The sequence below is a fragment of the Salmo salar genome, chromosome ssa03 (assembly GCF_905237065.1).
Source record: "Salmo salar chromosome ssa03, Ssal_v3.1, whole genome shotgun sequence".
Taxonomy (NCBI): Eukaryota; Metazoa; Chordata; class Actinopteri; order Salmoniformes; family Salmonidae; genus Salmo; species Salmo salar.
Window position 1 is genome coordinate 45187130 of NC_059444.1, and position 17953 is coordinate 45205082.

A 17953-nucleotide genomic window follows, 5' to 3' on the forward strand; every position below is an offset into this window, starting at 1 on the left:
AGAAAATGAAATTATGAGATTTTTGCTGTTTTGTATTTCGCGCCATGCTATTTCACTGGCTGTTGATAGTGTGTACCGCGGGTCCTAGCCCATAGAAGTTAACCACTTAAGCATATTTAAACACAATCTCTTACCTAGCTTGATGACTGTGGCCATTTTTGCTTACTTTTTGTTGTTCTAAATAGAGACAGCTAGAAGGGTCATATTATATTTGTGTAGAAATGCAGGAAATAAGCTTTAGATGCCCCCCAAAGTTTGAGGAACCCCAGACACCCGCAAAGTTATGTCCCCCCCACTTCTAAAACCAAAGTTGCACCCATGTGTTCGCACATGATAGGAATTTGCGTCAGCGTCTCGCTAAAGGTCGTAGTACAAGGACTGAGGACACACAGGAACACGTACACACATAGTGATGTATTACATCATATATCTCAGGGTATATAAGCTGTGTTCTTCCTAATGGAGGTTGAACAATTCTTCTGCACTGAAGCAGGTTTTTGTTTCCTTGTTGCGATCTATTTTTGCAACTTGTATTTTACTCTTATTTTCACAGACTACTAGTGGTTGTTTCTGGATAAGTCCACTGACTAGTCTAGACAATACAGTGCTGACCATTTAATTGCACAGGGTTGGAAAGGGATTCATTTTGAATACAGGAGGCAGTTTCTAGCATTCCATTATACTCAGGTATAAATCTGTATTAGATAGTATAGGTTGTATAGGCAATATTGCAGATACCTGTATTATTGAAGATAGCTTATTGAGCAGGTATGGCAGTGAGGTGGTGTTCCTTTGGGTTTGTGTTGTTGGTAGTGTTTGCATGTTGTTCTGATGGACAGCGTAACTTGAGGTTTCCTTCATACAACAACCCCCAACCCCAAATTACAACCTCTACGCCTAGGCTGCCCCAGTGGCCAGAGCCCCAGTGGCCACAGCAGCAGACTCCCCAGAGGCCAGAGCCCCAGTGGCCACAGCAGCAGACTCCCCAAAGACCAGAGCCCCAGAGGCCACAGCTGCAGACTCACCAGAGATCAGAGCCCCAGAGGCCACAGCTGCAGACTCACCAGAGATCAGAGCCCCAGAGGCCACAGCTGCAGACTCCCCAGAGACCAGAGCCCCAAGGGGCACAGCTGCAGACTCCCCAGAGGCCAGAGCCCCAGGGACCACAACTACAGACTCTCCAGAGACCAGAGCCCCAGAGGCCACAGCTGCAGACTCCCCAGATACCACAGCTGCAGACTCCTCAGAGGCCAGAGCCCCAAGGGCCACAGCTGCAGACTTCCCAGAGACCAGAGCCCCAGAGACCACATCAGCAGGCTCCCCAGAGGCCAACGCAGCAGACATCCCAGAGACCAGAGCCCCAGTGGCCACAGCTGCAGACTCCCCAGAGGCCAGAGCACCAGTGGCCACAGCTGCAGACTCCCCAGAGGCCAGAGCCCCAGTGGCCACAGCTGCAGACTCCCCAGAGGCCAGAGCCCCAGTGGCCACAGCTACAGATTCCCCATAGGCATGAGCTCCAGTGGCCACAGCTGGAGACTCCTCAGAGGCCAGTGATACAGAGGCCACAGCTGCAGACTCCACAGAGGCCAGATCCCCAGAGGCCACAGCTACAGACTCCCCAGAGACCAGAGCTCCAGCGGCCACAGCAGCAGACTCCTCAGAGGCCAATGATCCAGGGGCCACAGCTGCAGACTCCACAGAGGCCAGATCCCCAGTGGCCACAGCTGCAGACTCCCCAGAGGCCAGAACCCCAGAGGCCACAGCTACAGACTCCCCAAAGGCCAGAGCCCCAGTGGCCACAGCCCCAGACTCCCCAGAGACCACAGCAGCAGACTCCCCAGAGGCCAGTGATCCAGAGGCCACAGCAGCAGACTCCCCAGAGACCAGAGCCCCAGTGGCCACTGTTGCAGACTCCACAGAGGCCAGATCCCCAGTGGCCACAGCTTCAGACTCCCCAAAGGCCAGAAACCCAGGGGCCACAGCTGCAGACTCCCCAGAGGCCAGAACCCCAGAGGCCACAGCTACAGACTCCCCAGAGGCCAGATCCCCAGAGGCCACAGCTACAGACTCCCCAGAGACCAGAGCTCCAGTGGCCACAGCAGCAGACTCCCCAGAGGCCAGAGCTCCAGTGGCCACAGCAGCAGACTCCCCAGAGGCCAGAGCTCCGGTGGCCACAGCAGCAGACTCCTCAGAGGCCAGTGATCCAGGGGCCACAGCTACAGACTCCACAGAGGCCAGAGCCCCAGTGGCCACAGCTGCAGACTCCCCAGAGGTCAGAACCCCAGAGGCCAGCAGTAAACACAACTCCAGATCAGAGATGTCAAGTAAAGGTTCAGGATACAGTGCAATGTGGAACCCCAGATATTACTCCATCTCAATGTCAGGCTATCGACTGCTGCTTCAATGGACAGCAGTGTTACTATGGAAAGGCAGGTGAGTGTCTGATATTGTTTCTGTCTTGTAATGCTCAGATAATATTGTAATGCTCAAAAACATTCACTTTTTCCTCTCTTTCCCCAGTGACTGTGCAGTGTACCAGGGATGGTCAGTTTGTGGTGGTGGTGGCCAGGGATGCCACTTCGCCTAAAATAGACATCGATTCCATCAGTCTGTTGGGGGGGAATGACAGCCCCTGCAGTCCTGTTGGCATCACTTTAGCCTTTGCCATATACCAGTTCCCTGTCACTGCCTGTGGCACCACTCTAAAGGTGAGTAGAGATAATATACATGTTATACACTGGCTCAGTATTAACTGTGGACTCTCCCCTGCAGGAAGAAAGTGGCTATGTGGTTTATGAGAACAGGATGGCATCTTCCTATAACGTGGGGATGGGACCTCGAGGCTCTATCACCAGGGACAGCCATTTTGAGTGAGTCTTCTCTCTGTAAGATTGAATTTACTTTATTGATTCCCCAGAGGGAATTCAGAACATCCCAGGCGTGTAAGGACTTAGATTTAGCCCATAAAGTAGTGATACAGTATGCTTAAAGATCCTATTGTATCACTGCTTTCTTCTCCCTATCTAGGCTGCTGTTCCAGTGTAAGTACTCTGCCACTGCAGTAGAGGCTCTGGTTATTGAGGTGAACACTGTTCCTGCACCCGCTCCTGTTGCTGCTCTAGGACCCCTCAGAGTGGAACTCAGACTGGCCAAAGGAACATGTGACACCAAGGGATGTAATGACGGTAACGTGCATTTCATTTCAGGCTTGTTCTGTGTCAATTTGTAATATTTGAACGCATGAAGTGATACAAAAAAAAAATATATATACTTTTACAAAAGTTTTTCCAATCCTGTCTGACTTCCAGGGTCGAGATCCTTCACATTGTATTACACTGAGGAAGAATACCCTATCACTAAAGTCTTGAGGCAGCCTGTGAACGTTGAGGTTCGCATCCTGGAGATGAAGGATCCCAACCTGTTCCTGATGCTGGAGCACTGCTGGACCACCTCTGCCCCCAGCCCTGTCAGCATGCCCCAGTGGGATCTCATCATTGAAGAGTGAGTAACTACAGTAATATCATCCTGATTTCCATGCTTGCTGCTCCTTGATTATACGTCTTGCTCTTTTTACTAATACTGTATGTAGTTTGAATACTATGTTTGAGATCTCTTCGTTATGTGACCTCAGAAGGCATCATGTACCACTATGTATTTTAAATTATATATACACTGAGTGTACAAAACATTAGGAACACCTTCCTAATATTGATTTGCACCCCCTTTTGCCTTCAGAACAGCCTCAATTCGTCGGCAAGGTGCCGAAAGCGTTCAGCATGGATGCTGGCCCATGTTGACTCCAGTGCTTCCCACAGTTGTGTCAAGTTGAATGTCCTTTGGGTGGTGGAGCATTCTTGATACACACAGGAAACTGTTGAGAGTGAAAAACCCAGCATCGTTACAGTTCATGACACACTAAACCGGTGCACCTGGCACCTACTATATCCCGTTCAAAGGCACTTAAACATTTTCACCCATGGAAGGGAACTATACACAATCCATGTCTCAATTGTTTTAAGGCTTAAAAATCCTTCTTTAACCTGTTCCGTCCCCTCCATCTCCACTGATTGAAGTGGATTTAACAGGTGACATCAATAAGGGATCATAGCTTTCACCTGGTACAGCTCAGCATTTAACACCATTGTACCCTCAAAACTCGTCATTAAGCTCGAGACCCTGGGTCTCGACCCCGCCCTGTGCAACTGGGTCCTGGACTTTGACGAGCCGCCCCCAGGTGGTGAAGGTAGGAAACAACATCTCCACCCCGCAGATCCTCTACACTGGGGCCCCACAAGGGTTCTCAGCCCTCTCATGTACTCCCTGTTCATCCATGACTGTGTGGCCATGCGCGCTTCCAACTCAATCATCAAGTTTGCAGACGACACTACAGTGGTAGGCTTGATTACCAACAACGACGAGACAGCCTACTGAGAGGAGGTGAGGGCCCTCGGAGTGTGGTGTCAGGAAAACAACCTCTCACTCAACGTCAACAAAACAAAGGAGATGATCGTGGACTTCAGGAAACAGCAGAGGGAGCACCCCCCCCCTCCCATCCACATCAACGGGACAGTAGTGGAGAAGGTGGAGAGTTTAAAGTTTCTCGGCGTACACATCACGGACAAACTGAAATGGTCCACCGACACAGACAGCGTGGTGAAGAAGGCGCAGCAGTGACTATTCAACCTCAGGAGGCTGAAGAAATTTGACTTGTCACCTAAAACACTCACAAACTTTTGCAGATGCACAATCGAGAGCATCCTGTCGGTACAGCAACTGCACCGCCCTCAAACACAAGGCTCTCCAGAGGGTAGTGCGATCTGCACAATGCATCACCGGGGGCAAACTACCTGCCCTCCAGGACACCTACACCACCCGATGTCACAGGAAGGCCAAAAAGATCATCAAGGACAACAACCACCCGAGCCACTGTTTTGTTCACCCCGCCACCACCCAGAAGGCGAGATCAGTACAGGTGCATCAAAGCTGGGACCGAGAGACTGAAAAACAGCTTCTATATCAAGGCCATCAGACTGTTAAACAGCCATCACTAAGATAGGGTGGCTGCTGCCAACACATTGACTCAAATCTCTGGCCACTTTAATAAATGGACTTATTAAAGGTATCATTAGTCACTTTAAATAACGACACTTTAATAATGTTTACATATCCTACATTACTCATCTTAAATGTATATACTGTTCTATACCATCTACTGCATCTTGCCTATGCCGCACGGCCATCGCTCATCCATATATTTATATGCACATGTTCTCATTCACCGCTTTAGATTTGTGTGTATTAGGCAGTTGTTGTGAATTTGTTAGATTACTTGTTAGATATTACTGCATTGTCGGAACTAGAAGCACAAGCATTTCTCTACACTCGCATTAACATCTGCTAACCATGTGTATTTGACCAATAAAATATGATTTGTTTTGGGGTAAGTCTATGTCATGGAAAGAGAGGTTGTTCCTAATGTTTTGTACACTCAGTGTAAAGTGCTTTGGACAGGAAGGGTTGGATGAAATTTTGCAACATGAACTATCTATTTATTCCTCTCTCTCTTCCCAGTTGTTCCTTCCCGAATGATAATTACCTGACCACCATGGTCCCTGTGGAACGTTCCTCTGGCCTTCTGTACCCCAATCACTACAAACGCTTTACCCTCGAGATGTTCACCTTTGTGGATCACACTCTGTCTCCCCAGAAAGATCGGGTAATTGGCTAGCTTTTTTAATAATAAATACTTTATTTGATATACTATTTACTTTTCTCTAACTTATTTTATTCTGTACTCTCTTGACAGATTTTCATCCACTGTAGTACATCTGTGTGTTACCCTACTCCAGGGGTCTCCTGTGAACCTAAATGCAACAGGCAAAGTAGGTAGTGGTTCTCCCTTTATAAAGGCCTTGCTTGGGCACCATGGCCCATATTTAAAGTGTCTTAGAGTAGGAGTGCTGATCTAGAATCCGATCCTCCCTGTCCATAATCTTAATCATTATGATTTAACAGACAACTGATCCTAGATCAACACTTCTGCGTTCAGATGCTTTGTGATTGTGAATATGACCCAGGTTCCGTTGTGTTTTTCAGGGAGAGATGTTGCTGCTGCTCAGAGGAAGACTATACACACTGCTGTGGTCTCCAGTGGAGAAGTGGTCCTGGTTGACAAAAAGCCTGTCTGACCTTCAGACCACTAATTCAACCAGCTACAGTTTGTAATGGGGTATGAAAGAGGTATTGAATAGCATTTTTCTTGCAGATACTTTCTTTGTTCTTGATTTGGAAGAAACTTGTCTCTTATAAACGTCCGTGTCCAGTTGCCGGTGGTACTCCGAAAATCTAAGAATATTCATAAAGATATTAAATCCAGTTTTTGCACCAAGTGAGGAATTGCCTCCCGATTTTAGCTGCCAGACATCTTGCAATTCCCAACATCTTTGCAGGAACTACTCGTTTCTATGCGCCGTGGCCTCGGCTGACAGCATGTCACAAAGTGCGACAAAGATCTACACACGTGCAAGAGGCGTTTCTCAATCTATGCAAAGGTGGATATATTATTTTTCTGAATATTCTCTGGGTTTTTTAGTTCCACTAGACACAGAAGTGTGTTAACCTACTCCAGGGGTCTCCTGTGACACTCCAGGCATTTCCTACATACACTGGAACCTTTCAAACCAATAACAAAGAAAGTATCACCAAGTCAAGGTTCGTTGAAAATATCCCGATTACAGCATGACCTCAGACACAAACTTTAACTCTATATGGTTATAATACAACATGGGCTCCTGATTTTGCTATGTGTTTATTGTTTCTAATAAACAGTTGTACCACAAAGTTGGCAATTCATAAAAATGTCCTACTCTCTCGCCATAAAAATGTGCATATAGGACCTGTAAATCTGGTCAGGTTTGTTATGTGAAGGCATTGTCTAATTCTTGGAACACCTTGATAGCAGTGGTCAAGGTTGTGTAGAACTATCATTCTCTGGGCCAAAACAGTCAGAAGTAGTTTTACTATATAAGGTCTGTAGATCAACATTGAATTGCCTCAATGACCACGTTTATATGCACACAGTATTTTATGTAGTAGCGCATACCCCGCTTAAGGTCTTATTCGGGAAACGCTTTTTACATACACCTTTGATATCCTGCTCATGAGTATCCCTGTATCCTTGAATAAAAATAATATACCTCATTTGAGTTCATATGGGTTAAATGGAATAGTAATGGAAAAATGGACACTGACTATAGGCCTATAACCTCTCACATGTTGCTTAATATAGTAATCTAGCTTAATATAATATTAACTCCTACATAATTAGGCATTTCTTGCAGTAAAATGATACCAATGTTAATTTTGTCTTGGGAACAGGAGCGGAGAAATATGATTCTTTTTTTCAACATTTCTTGAGAAAAAGCAAGTGTAATGTGCTATGACACTGTTATGCAAGCAGACAGTATTTCAACCACATAAAATATGCACTCAAGACAAACTGAAGTCAGCTTTTAATTTCCTTAAAACCAGTCAAACTGATGACATTTGGACATTTTGCACAGGACCAATCTTTTCACTGTTTTGGAGTTATTGCATTTTCTCCTCGGTCCCTAAATGAAACAGACAAATGTACAAGTGTCCCCTAGATTACTAATGCATTCATTCTATCAATGTAAGTTGATATTCTGGTGAGCAGTACTTTATTTAGTGTTATAGAGCAACAAGTCATGATAGAAGAGAAGCTGCATGTATCCAGTGGTGGAAAAAGTACCCAAATTGTCACGGCTGTCGTAAGGAGAAGCCGACAAAAGTGCAGTGTGTGTCGTTCCACATTTTATTTACACTGTGAAACTATGCAATACATAAACATAAACTAAAGACCAAAACAAAGTGTGACGCAGAGGTGAAACATACACTACTCAAAAACAATCTCCCACAAACCCAGGTGGAAAAAACCCCCTACTTAAGTATGATCTCCAATTAGAGACAATGAGGACCAGCTGCATCTAATTGGAGATCATCCCAAACAAAACCCAACATAGAAATACAAAACTAGAACCTGACAACATAGAAAAACTAAACTAGAAAACCCCCGTCACGCCCTGACCTACTCTACCATAGAAAATAACAGCTTTCTAAGGTCAGGACGTGACACAATTGTGATACTTGAGTAAAAGTATAAATACCCTAATAGAAAGTTACTCAAGTAAAAGTAAAAGTCACCCATTAAAATACTACTTGAGTAAAAGTCTAAAAGTATTTGATTCTAAATATAATTAAGTTTCAAAAGTAAATGTAATTGCTAAAATATACTTTAGTATTAAAAGTAAAAGTATAAATCACTTCAAATTCCTTATATTAAGCAAAGCAGACTGCACCATTTTATTGTTTTTAACATTTCTGGATAGCCAGGGGAACACTCCAAAACTCAGACATCATTTACAGATAGCCAGGGGAACACTCCAAAACTCAGACATCATTTACAGATAGCCAGGGGAACACTCCAACACTCAGACATAATTTACAGATAGCCAGGGGCACACTCCAACACTCAGACATAATTTACAGATAGCCAGGTGAACACTCTAACACTCAGACATCATTTACAGATAGCCAGGGGGACACTCCAACACTCAGACATCATTTACAGATAGCCAGGGGAACACTCCAACACTCAGACATTATTTACAGATAGCCAGGACACACTCCAACACTCAGACATTATTTACAGATAGCCAGGGGCACACTCCAACACTCAGACATCATTTACAGATAGCCAGGGGCACACTCCAACACTCAGACATCATTTACAGATAGCCAGGGGAACACTCCAACACTCAGACATAACTTACAGATAGCCAGGGACACACTCCAACACTCAGACATCATTTACAGATAGCCAGGGGAACACTCCAACACTCAGACATAATTTACAGATAGCCAGGGGAACACTCCAACACTCAGACATCATTTACAGATAGCCAGGGGAACACTCCAACACTCAGACATAATTTACAGATAGCCAGGGGAACACTCCAACACTCAGACATAATTTACAGATAGCCAGGGGAACACTCCAACACTCAGACATCATTTACAGATAGCCAGGGACACACTCCAACACTCAGACATTATTTACAGATAGCCAGGGACACACTCCAACACTCAGACATCATTTACAGATAGCCAGGGGCACACTCCAACACTCAGACATCATTTACAGATAGCCAGGGGAACACTCCAACACTCAGACATTATTTACAGGTAGCCAGGGGCACACTCCAACACTCAGACATCATTTACAGATAGCCAGGGGCACACTCCAACACTCAGACATAATTTACAGATAGCCAGGGGCACACTCCAAGACTCAGACATTATTTATAGATAGCCAGGGGCACACTCCAACACTCAGACATTATTTACAGATAGCCAGGGGCACACTCCAACACTCAGACATTATTTACAGATAGCCAGGGGCACACTCCAACACTCAGACATTATTTACAGATAGCCAGGGACACACTCCAACACTCAGACATTATTTACAGATAGCCAGGTGAACACTCTAACACTCAGACATCATTTACAGATAGCCAGGGGGACACTCCAACACTCAGACATCATTTACAGATAGCCAGGGGAACACTCCAACACTCAGACATTATTTACAGATAGCCAGGACACACTCCAACACTCAGACATTATTTACAGATAGCCAGGGGCACACTCCAACACTCAGACATCATTTACAGATAGCCAGGGGCACACTCCAACACTCAGACATCATTTACAGATAGCCAGGTGAACACTCCAACACTCAGACATAACTTACAGATAGCCAGGGGCACACTCCAACACTCAGACATCATTTACAGATAGCCAGGGGAACACTCCAACACTCAGACATAATTTACAGATAGCCAGGGACACACTCCAACACTCAGACATCATTTACAGATAGCCAGGGGAACACTCCAACACTCAGACATCATTTACAGATAGCCAGGGGCACACTCCAACACTCAGACATCATTTACAGATAGCCAGGGGAACACTCCAACACTCAGACATCACTTACAGATAGCCAGGGACACACTCCAACACTCAGACATAATTTACAGATAGCCAGGGGCACACTCCAACACTCAGACATCATTTACAGATAGCCAGGGGCACACTCCAACACTCAGACATCATTTACAGATAGCCAGGGGAACACTCCAACACTCAGACATTATTTACAGATAGCCAGGGGAACACTCCAACACTCAGACATAATTTACAGATAGCCAGGGGCACACTCCAACACTCAGACATCATTTACAGATAGCCAGGGACACACTCCAACACTCAGACATTATTTACAGATAGCCAGGGACACACTCCAACACTCAGACATCATTTACAGATAGCCAGGGGCACACTCCAACACTCAGACATTATTTACAGATAGCCAGGGGCACACTCCAACACTCAGACATTATTTACAGATAGCCAGGGACACACTCCAACACTCAGACATTATTTACAAAAGATGCATTTCTGTTTAGTGAGTCCGCCAGATCAGATGCAGTAGGGATGACCACGTGTTCTCTTGATAAGTGCGTGACATGGTCCATTTTCCTGTCCTGCTAAGCATTCAAAATTAGTACTTTTGGGTGTCAGGGAAAATGTATGGAGTAAAAAGCACAATATTTTCTTTAGAAATGTAGTGAAGTAAAAGTAAAAGTAAAGAAAAATGTATAGTAAAGTACAGATAGCCCAAAAAACGACTTAAGTAGTACTTGAAAGTATTTTTACTTAAGTACTTTACAGCACTGCATGTATCCAACTATAGTTGACAAACAAATGGCCTACCAAATGTCGGAAACTGTAATATGGCCTACCAAATATTGGAAATTATAATATGGCTTACCACATGTTGGAAATTATAAGCAGAAAGTTATCTAAATGAGTGGTAAAAATAGTCAGTAGGCTATATGGTCAAGTACGACACACAAGCAAAATACATTTGTATGGAATTATGGTGGATCAATGCAAGTAGCCACATTTTTTAAGTGATTTGTTTGACAATCAGATGAAAACATCACACAGCACCCATGATATATGAAACGTAGCCTGTGCAGACTGCAAAAACAACAGTAAATGGGATGAGATGTTTACATGCCACAGTATCCCATCTAAGATCAGTATATCCCAGGCATCTTATCCGGGTTTCTCATAACCGGGATACAAGCTTTTACATGCCACAGTATCCCATCTAAGATCAGTATATCCCAGGCATCTTATCCGGGTTTCTCATAACCGGGATACAAGCTTTTTGGGGTTATTGTAAACGGGACATGACGTTTATAGGCGTCAACTCAAAAACAGAATACTTGAGTATCCCGAATAATAATGGGATATTGGTGTGCATGTAAATATGGTCAATGATACATACTATTATTCAAGTGAGCATATTGACAGGAATAATTGGGGAGTTGGGAGATATTCCAGTGTCACAGAAGGCTGCAGGTAGAAATGTTATACTGTAGATAACAATCCCCAACCTATTACTAAGGGCCTAATCACAGATTTATTATGCACCCATTTCCCTCCTTGTTGGTAATCACTGATCTAATATGTTTTTGCACTTACCATACCTTCAATGGTTGATATATTACAGGGACTGACAGCTAAAAGTATTTGAAGTGGAACAGGGCTACAGATTGTGCCTGCACTATACCCACTGCATAAGATGAGGGTTGAAGGTGCTACATGGTCAATATGACGTCTGCATTGGCTGTGCAGTATTTATGGTGATACGGCCTCTGCAGATGTCAGGGCATTCATACTGCTGTTGTGTTTATACAACAGGAAATCCCACCCCTACCTACCGTCAATCAATCATGTCAGTGCAGAGCTATACGGAGCCCTGCGCTTTGTTAAAACATTTGGGAGAGTCCGCAACTGAATCACATTTGCGGATCAAGCATAAGTTGGCTTTTATGTAGGGTGCAGCGGCAGTCCATATGCAACATAAAACATTGCCGATAGAAATACAATATATGGAATTGACACAATTCTTTATACTATACTGAACAAAAATATAAACGCAACATGCAAGAATTTCATTGATTTTACTGAGTTACAGTGCATATGAGGAAATCAGTTGATTGAATAAAATTCATTAGGCCCTAATCTATGGATTATACATGACTGGAAACACAGATATGCATCTGTTTGTCACAGATACCTTAATAAAATGGGTATCACAATGGCATCAGAATCTCTTCACTGTATTTTTGTGCATTCAAATTGCCATCGATAAAATGCAATTCTGTTTGTTGCCCGTATCTTATGCCTGCCTATACCATAACCCCACCGCCACCACGGGGCTCTCTGTTCACAATGTTGACATCAGCAAACCGCTCACCCACACAACGCCATCCATGTGGTCTGCGGTTGTGAGGCCAGTTGGACGTACTGCCAAATTCTCTAAAATGACGTTGGAGGTGGCCAATTGCACACTCCCTCAAAACTTAAGACGTCTGTGGCAACACTTTACATGTTGGTACTGAGGAGTATTTCTGTCTGTAATAAAGCTTTTTTGTGGCAAAAAACTCATTCTGATTGGTTGGACCTGGCTCCCCAGTGGGTGGGCCTGGCTGCCAAGTGGGTGGGCCTATGCCCTCCAAGGCCCATAGCTGCACCCCTGCCCAGTCATGTTAAATCCATAGATTAGGGCCTAATTTATTTATTTCAATCGACTGATTTCCTCATATGAACTGTAACTCAGTAAAATCTTTGAAATTGTTGCATGTTGCGTTTATATTTTTGTTCAGTAAATTATCCAAGAACAGAATCAATGGTTCAATAATTGAAATGACCATTATTCCCAGATCCCAGACTGTAGCTTTAAGCTTCAACTGGTGTCCTGTAGCTACTGTGGGTCTAGCCATCAATTCAAGATGGAACTTTGTATCATTCACTGATATTGTTACTATACTGCAAAATTCACCTGAGCTCTGAAGACTGGTCTTCCTTGGCTGTCTGAGCCTGCTGGGACCTCTTTCACTCAGTGTTGCCAGCTCCTCAGTAAGGAATGTAGCTATTGGCTATCCTAAAAGTCGCTAGAAGTCGCTAAATGATGTCATCACCTAATTTACATAATTGGCCATGTGCATGTAATTGTGATGGACGCTGTAGGAGAGGAATAACATCGTGGGAGAGACAAAAAGTGAGTAAAAAACACCCTAAATATGTTTAGAACTAGAAATGAACTTTCTTCTGTCGATTCTTGTTTTTCTTATGTCACAATTCCAACCGTCCTCCTTTATCCGGGCTTGGGACCGACAAAAGTGACCCAAAAGAGACACTCTGGCAGAGTTACTTAGTTTTTTATTTTATTTTTTATTTTATTAAATGTTTTTGTTTTTTAGTTTAGTTTTCTTAATTTGGTTTGATTTTTAACCTTATGGTCCACTTAGGAGCCTACAACAAGTCACAGTAAAATATGAAATTTTTAACCATAATATTTTTTACATGTTTTTGTATACAATCTACATTAACGATCTAAATGGACCAAAAAGAGACAATAGAAAAAACTGTCAATGGCAACGTGAGAAAATTATGGTAACTAGTCTGGCCCTAATTCAGGTTAATTGTTTTTTTTTTCCAGACCCCCCTCCACACACACACAGGCTGTGCTGGCTCACAGAAAGAGTGGGTCATCGTCATTTTGGTCAAGACTCTCTATGGCAGGTTCAGCAACTGAGAGAGCTGACTTAAATGAGTAAGCTGCAAAACATTATCAGGCAGCTGGTGCTCATAGCATACCTCACCAGAAAGCTTCAGTCTATATCATATCATATATATATATATCCATACCTTCAGGCTCTGATTAGGCCCTACACCCAAACAAGGGCACTGCGTTCATCCACCTCTGGCCTGCTGGCCCCCCTACCTCTGAGGAAGCACAGTTCCCGCTCAGCCCAGTCAAAACTGTTCGCTGCTCTGGCACCCCAATGGTGGAACAAGCTCCCTCACGACGCCAGGACAGCGGAGTCAATCACCACCTTCCGGAGACACCTGAAACCCCACCTCTTTAAGGAATACCTAGGATAGGATAAAGTAATCCTTCTAACCCCCCCTTAAAAGATTTAGATGCACTATTGTAAAGTAGTTGTTCCACTGGATATCATAAGGTGAATGCACCAATTTGTCAGTCGCTCTGGATAAGAGCGTCTGCTAAATGACTTAAATGTAAATATCAAATATACAGGATGGAGTTAAGGGTCTGCAAGGACATCCGATTTCTAAGTTTGCTTTTTACCACACTCATCTGGCTGAATACTCTCTTGACTTCAGCATTCGAGTGTGGCAAGGACAACACAGACACAGCACCCATGGCAAGTTCTTGAAACGGGTTGATATCAGCTGCATCCCTGAACTTCCAAATCTCACTCCAGAAGCCCAGTGTGTTTTTTGTCTCATTCCATTTACTAAGATGGATGGCACGCCATTGCTAGACAATCTTGTCTATCTCTGCAGGGGAGTAGCCAAGGAGCTTGGCTATTTTTCTATTTCTCCAGGGCTCTTATTGTGCTTTAGAGTTTCCTCCAAATTGAAAACTGACATGTACTGCAATGCTTCAATGTTGACCGGCAGTCTCACCCTCAACTCATTAGTGAGGGAGGTGGTGAAAGCTACAAACCGCTTTTGGACATTGTTTTCATCCTCAGGCGCAAGGTGGAGCTCAGCTGCCTTTGACTCAAAAAGGTAACCAAGGTACGGTTTGGGACTGAGGTATCCATCTATTGGCCCTTTGAGTACATCAACATTTGCCAGTGGATTCAGCACCCTGCCGCTCACAGACTTGATCAGGCTAACCAAGCTGTCAAGTAGCTTAATAAGAGGATCTACTTGCTCTCCCTCAAAAGCCTTGATGGCCAACTGTACCTCACCCAGCACTGATTTCAAAAAAGTCAGAGACAATATGTTTTGAGGATCACTGTACATGGGTATAAAACCTCAGCCATGTAGCAGTGTTCACTGGACTTGGTGACTGCGAAATGCAGCCTAAGCTCCTCCCACTGGTCCAAAATTGTACATTTACATTTAAGTCATTTAGCAGACGCTCTTATCCAGAGCGACTTACAAATTGGTGGATTCACCTTATGATATCCAGTGGAACAACCACTTTAAAATAGTGCATAAAACCGCGGGTTCAATGGAGAGCCAACGTGTGGCACACACCTTGGTTATCTGTAAAGGTTTCTCCCCACAGTTGATGGTCTCATATATGGCCTTGTAGGCCTCCCTGCGCTTTGGAGACACTGAAAACAAGTTATAAGTCTATCATACCAAGTACTCCACACTACGAGGGATGGTGTCATTGGAAACATGACTTACAGCAAGCTGCAGAGAGTGGCACAAACAGCGAATTAGAACCAGATATTTGAGGCCATACTCCTCCTTCAGCACTTTATGGACTCCATTGTTAATCCCCTTCATAACAGAGGCATTGTCAGTCCCTATCCCCAGGAGTTTCTCTTTTTTAAGACAACACTTCTCGAGGAAAGCCACAACAGCACGGGCTATAGATTTGGCATCTCCTCCCTCCAACTCAACAAGCCCCAGAAATGTTGATACAATTGTCTGCTTGGTGTCACTAAAGTACCTTATCACAACCCCCAGGTACTTAGAAACACTTACATTCGTGGATTCATCAAGGAGGAGGCTGAAACGCTGGTCACCCACATCTGCGACCAATTTTTTCAGAAAGTATGGTGCTAGAACACTATTAATCATTTCTGTGCACTTTGTCCTGTGCATTTTGAAGTGGGTAGCAGCAGTGGAGTCTGAGAAAGCAGCTCTACATGCTTCTCCAATGTGATCACATGCCAGCATGGAACAGTGTTCAGCGATAGCTAATGCCATGGTGGCCTCAGCCTTCTTTGCAGAGTCACTTTTTTTAACCATAAATGGCAGCTTGTTTTGGGTGGAACTGTTATAAAGCTTTGCCTTTTGAGTATGTTTTTGAGTTGTCATGTGTTTTTTTACATCACTAAGTTTGGCGTAGAAATCAGCCTTACAATACAGGCAGTATTGTCACGACTTCCGCCGAAGTCGGTCCCTCTCCTTGTTTGGGCGGCGTTCGGCGGTCGACGTCACCGACCTCCTAGCCATCGCCAATCCACTTTTCATTTTCCATTGGTTTTGTCTTGTCTTCCATCACACCTGGTTCCAATTCCATCAATTACATGTTGTGTATTTAACCCTCTGTTCCCCCCATGTCCTTGTCTGTTATTGTTTGTCGTCAGTGCTTGTGCACGTTATGTTCTGGTGTGCGTCAGGTTATGTACCCATTTATTTTCATTGTTCTGTATCCGGTGGGTTTTGATGATTAAACTGAGCCGTTGGAAACACAATTTTGCTCTCCTGCATCTGACTTCTCTGCAGCCAGTACGCACCCCTGACAGAATTATGGACCACTACGATGGAGTCAGCAGGAGCAGGTACCCCGGTATTAGGGGTGGAGGAGGGTGTCCAGGAGCACGCAGCAATGCTCCAACATCTTGGCACCATCATGGACCGCGTTGTCCAGACAATGGACCGCTGGGAGAGACAGGGAGTTCTTCCAACACCTCCACCAGCACAACCGGGGTCTCCACTGAGTGCCCCTCTTCATCCTGGTTCCAGTGGGATTCGTCTCTCCCTGCCCCAGAAATACGACGGGAAGGCTGCGAACTGCCAGGGGTTCCTTCTCCAACTGGACCTATACCTGGCCACCATCCACCCAGCTCCGTCGGATCATGAGAGGGTGTCCGCCCTCGTCTCGTGCCTCACCGGGAAAGCCCTGGAGTGGACCAACACCGTATGGAAAGAGGGAGATGCGGCGTTGGACCAGTTTGAGGAGTTCGACAATCCGCCCAAGGGTGAGCGCCTCTTCTATCTGAGGCAGGAGACGAGGAGCGCCCAGGAGTTCGCCCTGGAGTTTAGAACCCTGGCTCCCTGGCTGCTGGCGCGGGATGGAACAACAGGGCCCAGCATAAGGCGCTCGTCGATTCAGGCGCGGCTGGGAACTTCATAGATAGAGCGTTCGCTTATAGTTTAGGGATCCCCATTGTCCCCGTGACTATGCCCTTCCCCGTTCACGCCTTAGATAGTCAACCATTAGGGTCAGGTTTGATGAGGGAGGCCACCGCTCCTCTGGGCATGGTGACGCGGGGGGCACAAGGAGAGAATTAGTCTCTACCTTATTGACTCTCCTGCATTTCCCAAGGTGCTAGGCCTACCCTGGTTAGTTTGTCATGAACCCACTGTTTCTTGGCCACAGAGGGCTCTCACGGAGTGGTCGCGGGAGTGCTCGGGGAGGTATTTAGGGGTTTCCATTGGTGTTACTATGGTGGAGAGTCCAGACCAGGTCTCCAACATGCGCATTCCCCCTGAATATGCCGATTTGACTCTCGCCTTCTCTTAATAGATGGCGACTCAATTACCACCCCATCGACGGGGCGATTGTGCGATAAATCTCCTGGTAGACGCTACACTTCCCAGGAGTCACGTGTATCCCCTCTCACAGGCGGAGATGGAGGCTATGGAAACATATGTCGCCGAATCCCTGTGTCAGGGGTACATTCGGTCCTCCACTTCACCCGTCTCCTCGAGTTTCTTTTTTGTGAAGAAGAAGGAGGGAGGTCTACGCCCGTGTATTGACTATCGGGGTCTGAATCAGATCACTGTGAGGTATAGCTACCCACCACCTGGTGGAAGGGACTTTGTGGATCTGAGGCTCTTTCCCCTGTTGCCTCCATCATCCTCCAAATCCCACCAACATCAGCCGCCTCAGAGCGCAACTGGTCCTTGTTTGGGAACACACACACCAAAGCATGCAACAGGCTGACCAATACATGGGTTAGGCTTTTTGAGCCTGACAATGAGCCTTCCTAAACAAGGTTGGAAAATG

The 17953-nt window shown here is 45.2% G+C and overlaps 1 protein-coding gene across 1 annotated transcript; it reads left to right on the forward strand.

Annotated features, from left to right (window-relative positions):
* The first annotated feature begins 403 nt into the window (after positions 1-403).
* Positions 404-7112, forward strand: LOC106600553 (proteoglycan 4). Its single transcript, XM_014191996.2, has 8 exons — positions 404-2433; positions 2521-2708; positions 2773-2870; positions 3028-3185; positions 3309-3501; positions 5572-5716; positions 5807-5882; positions 6097-7112. Exons 1-8 carry the CDS (start codon positions 771-773, stop codon positions 6186-6188), a joined length of 2613 nt encoding a protein of 870 aa, XP_014047471.1. The 5' UTR covers positions 404-770; the 3' UTR covers positions 6189-7112.
* The last annotated feature ends 10841 nt before the right edge of the window (positions 7113-17953 follow it).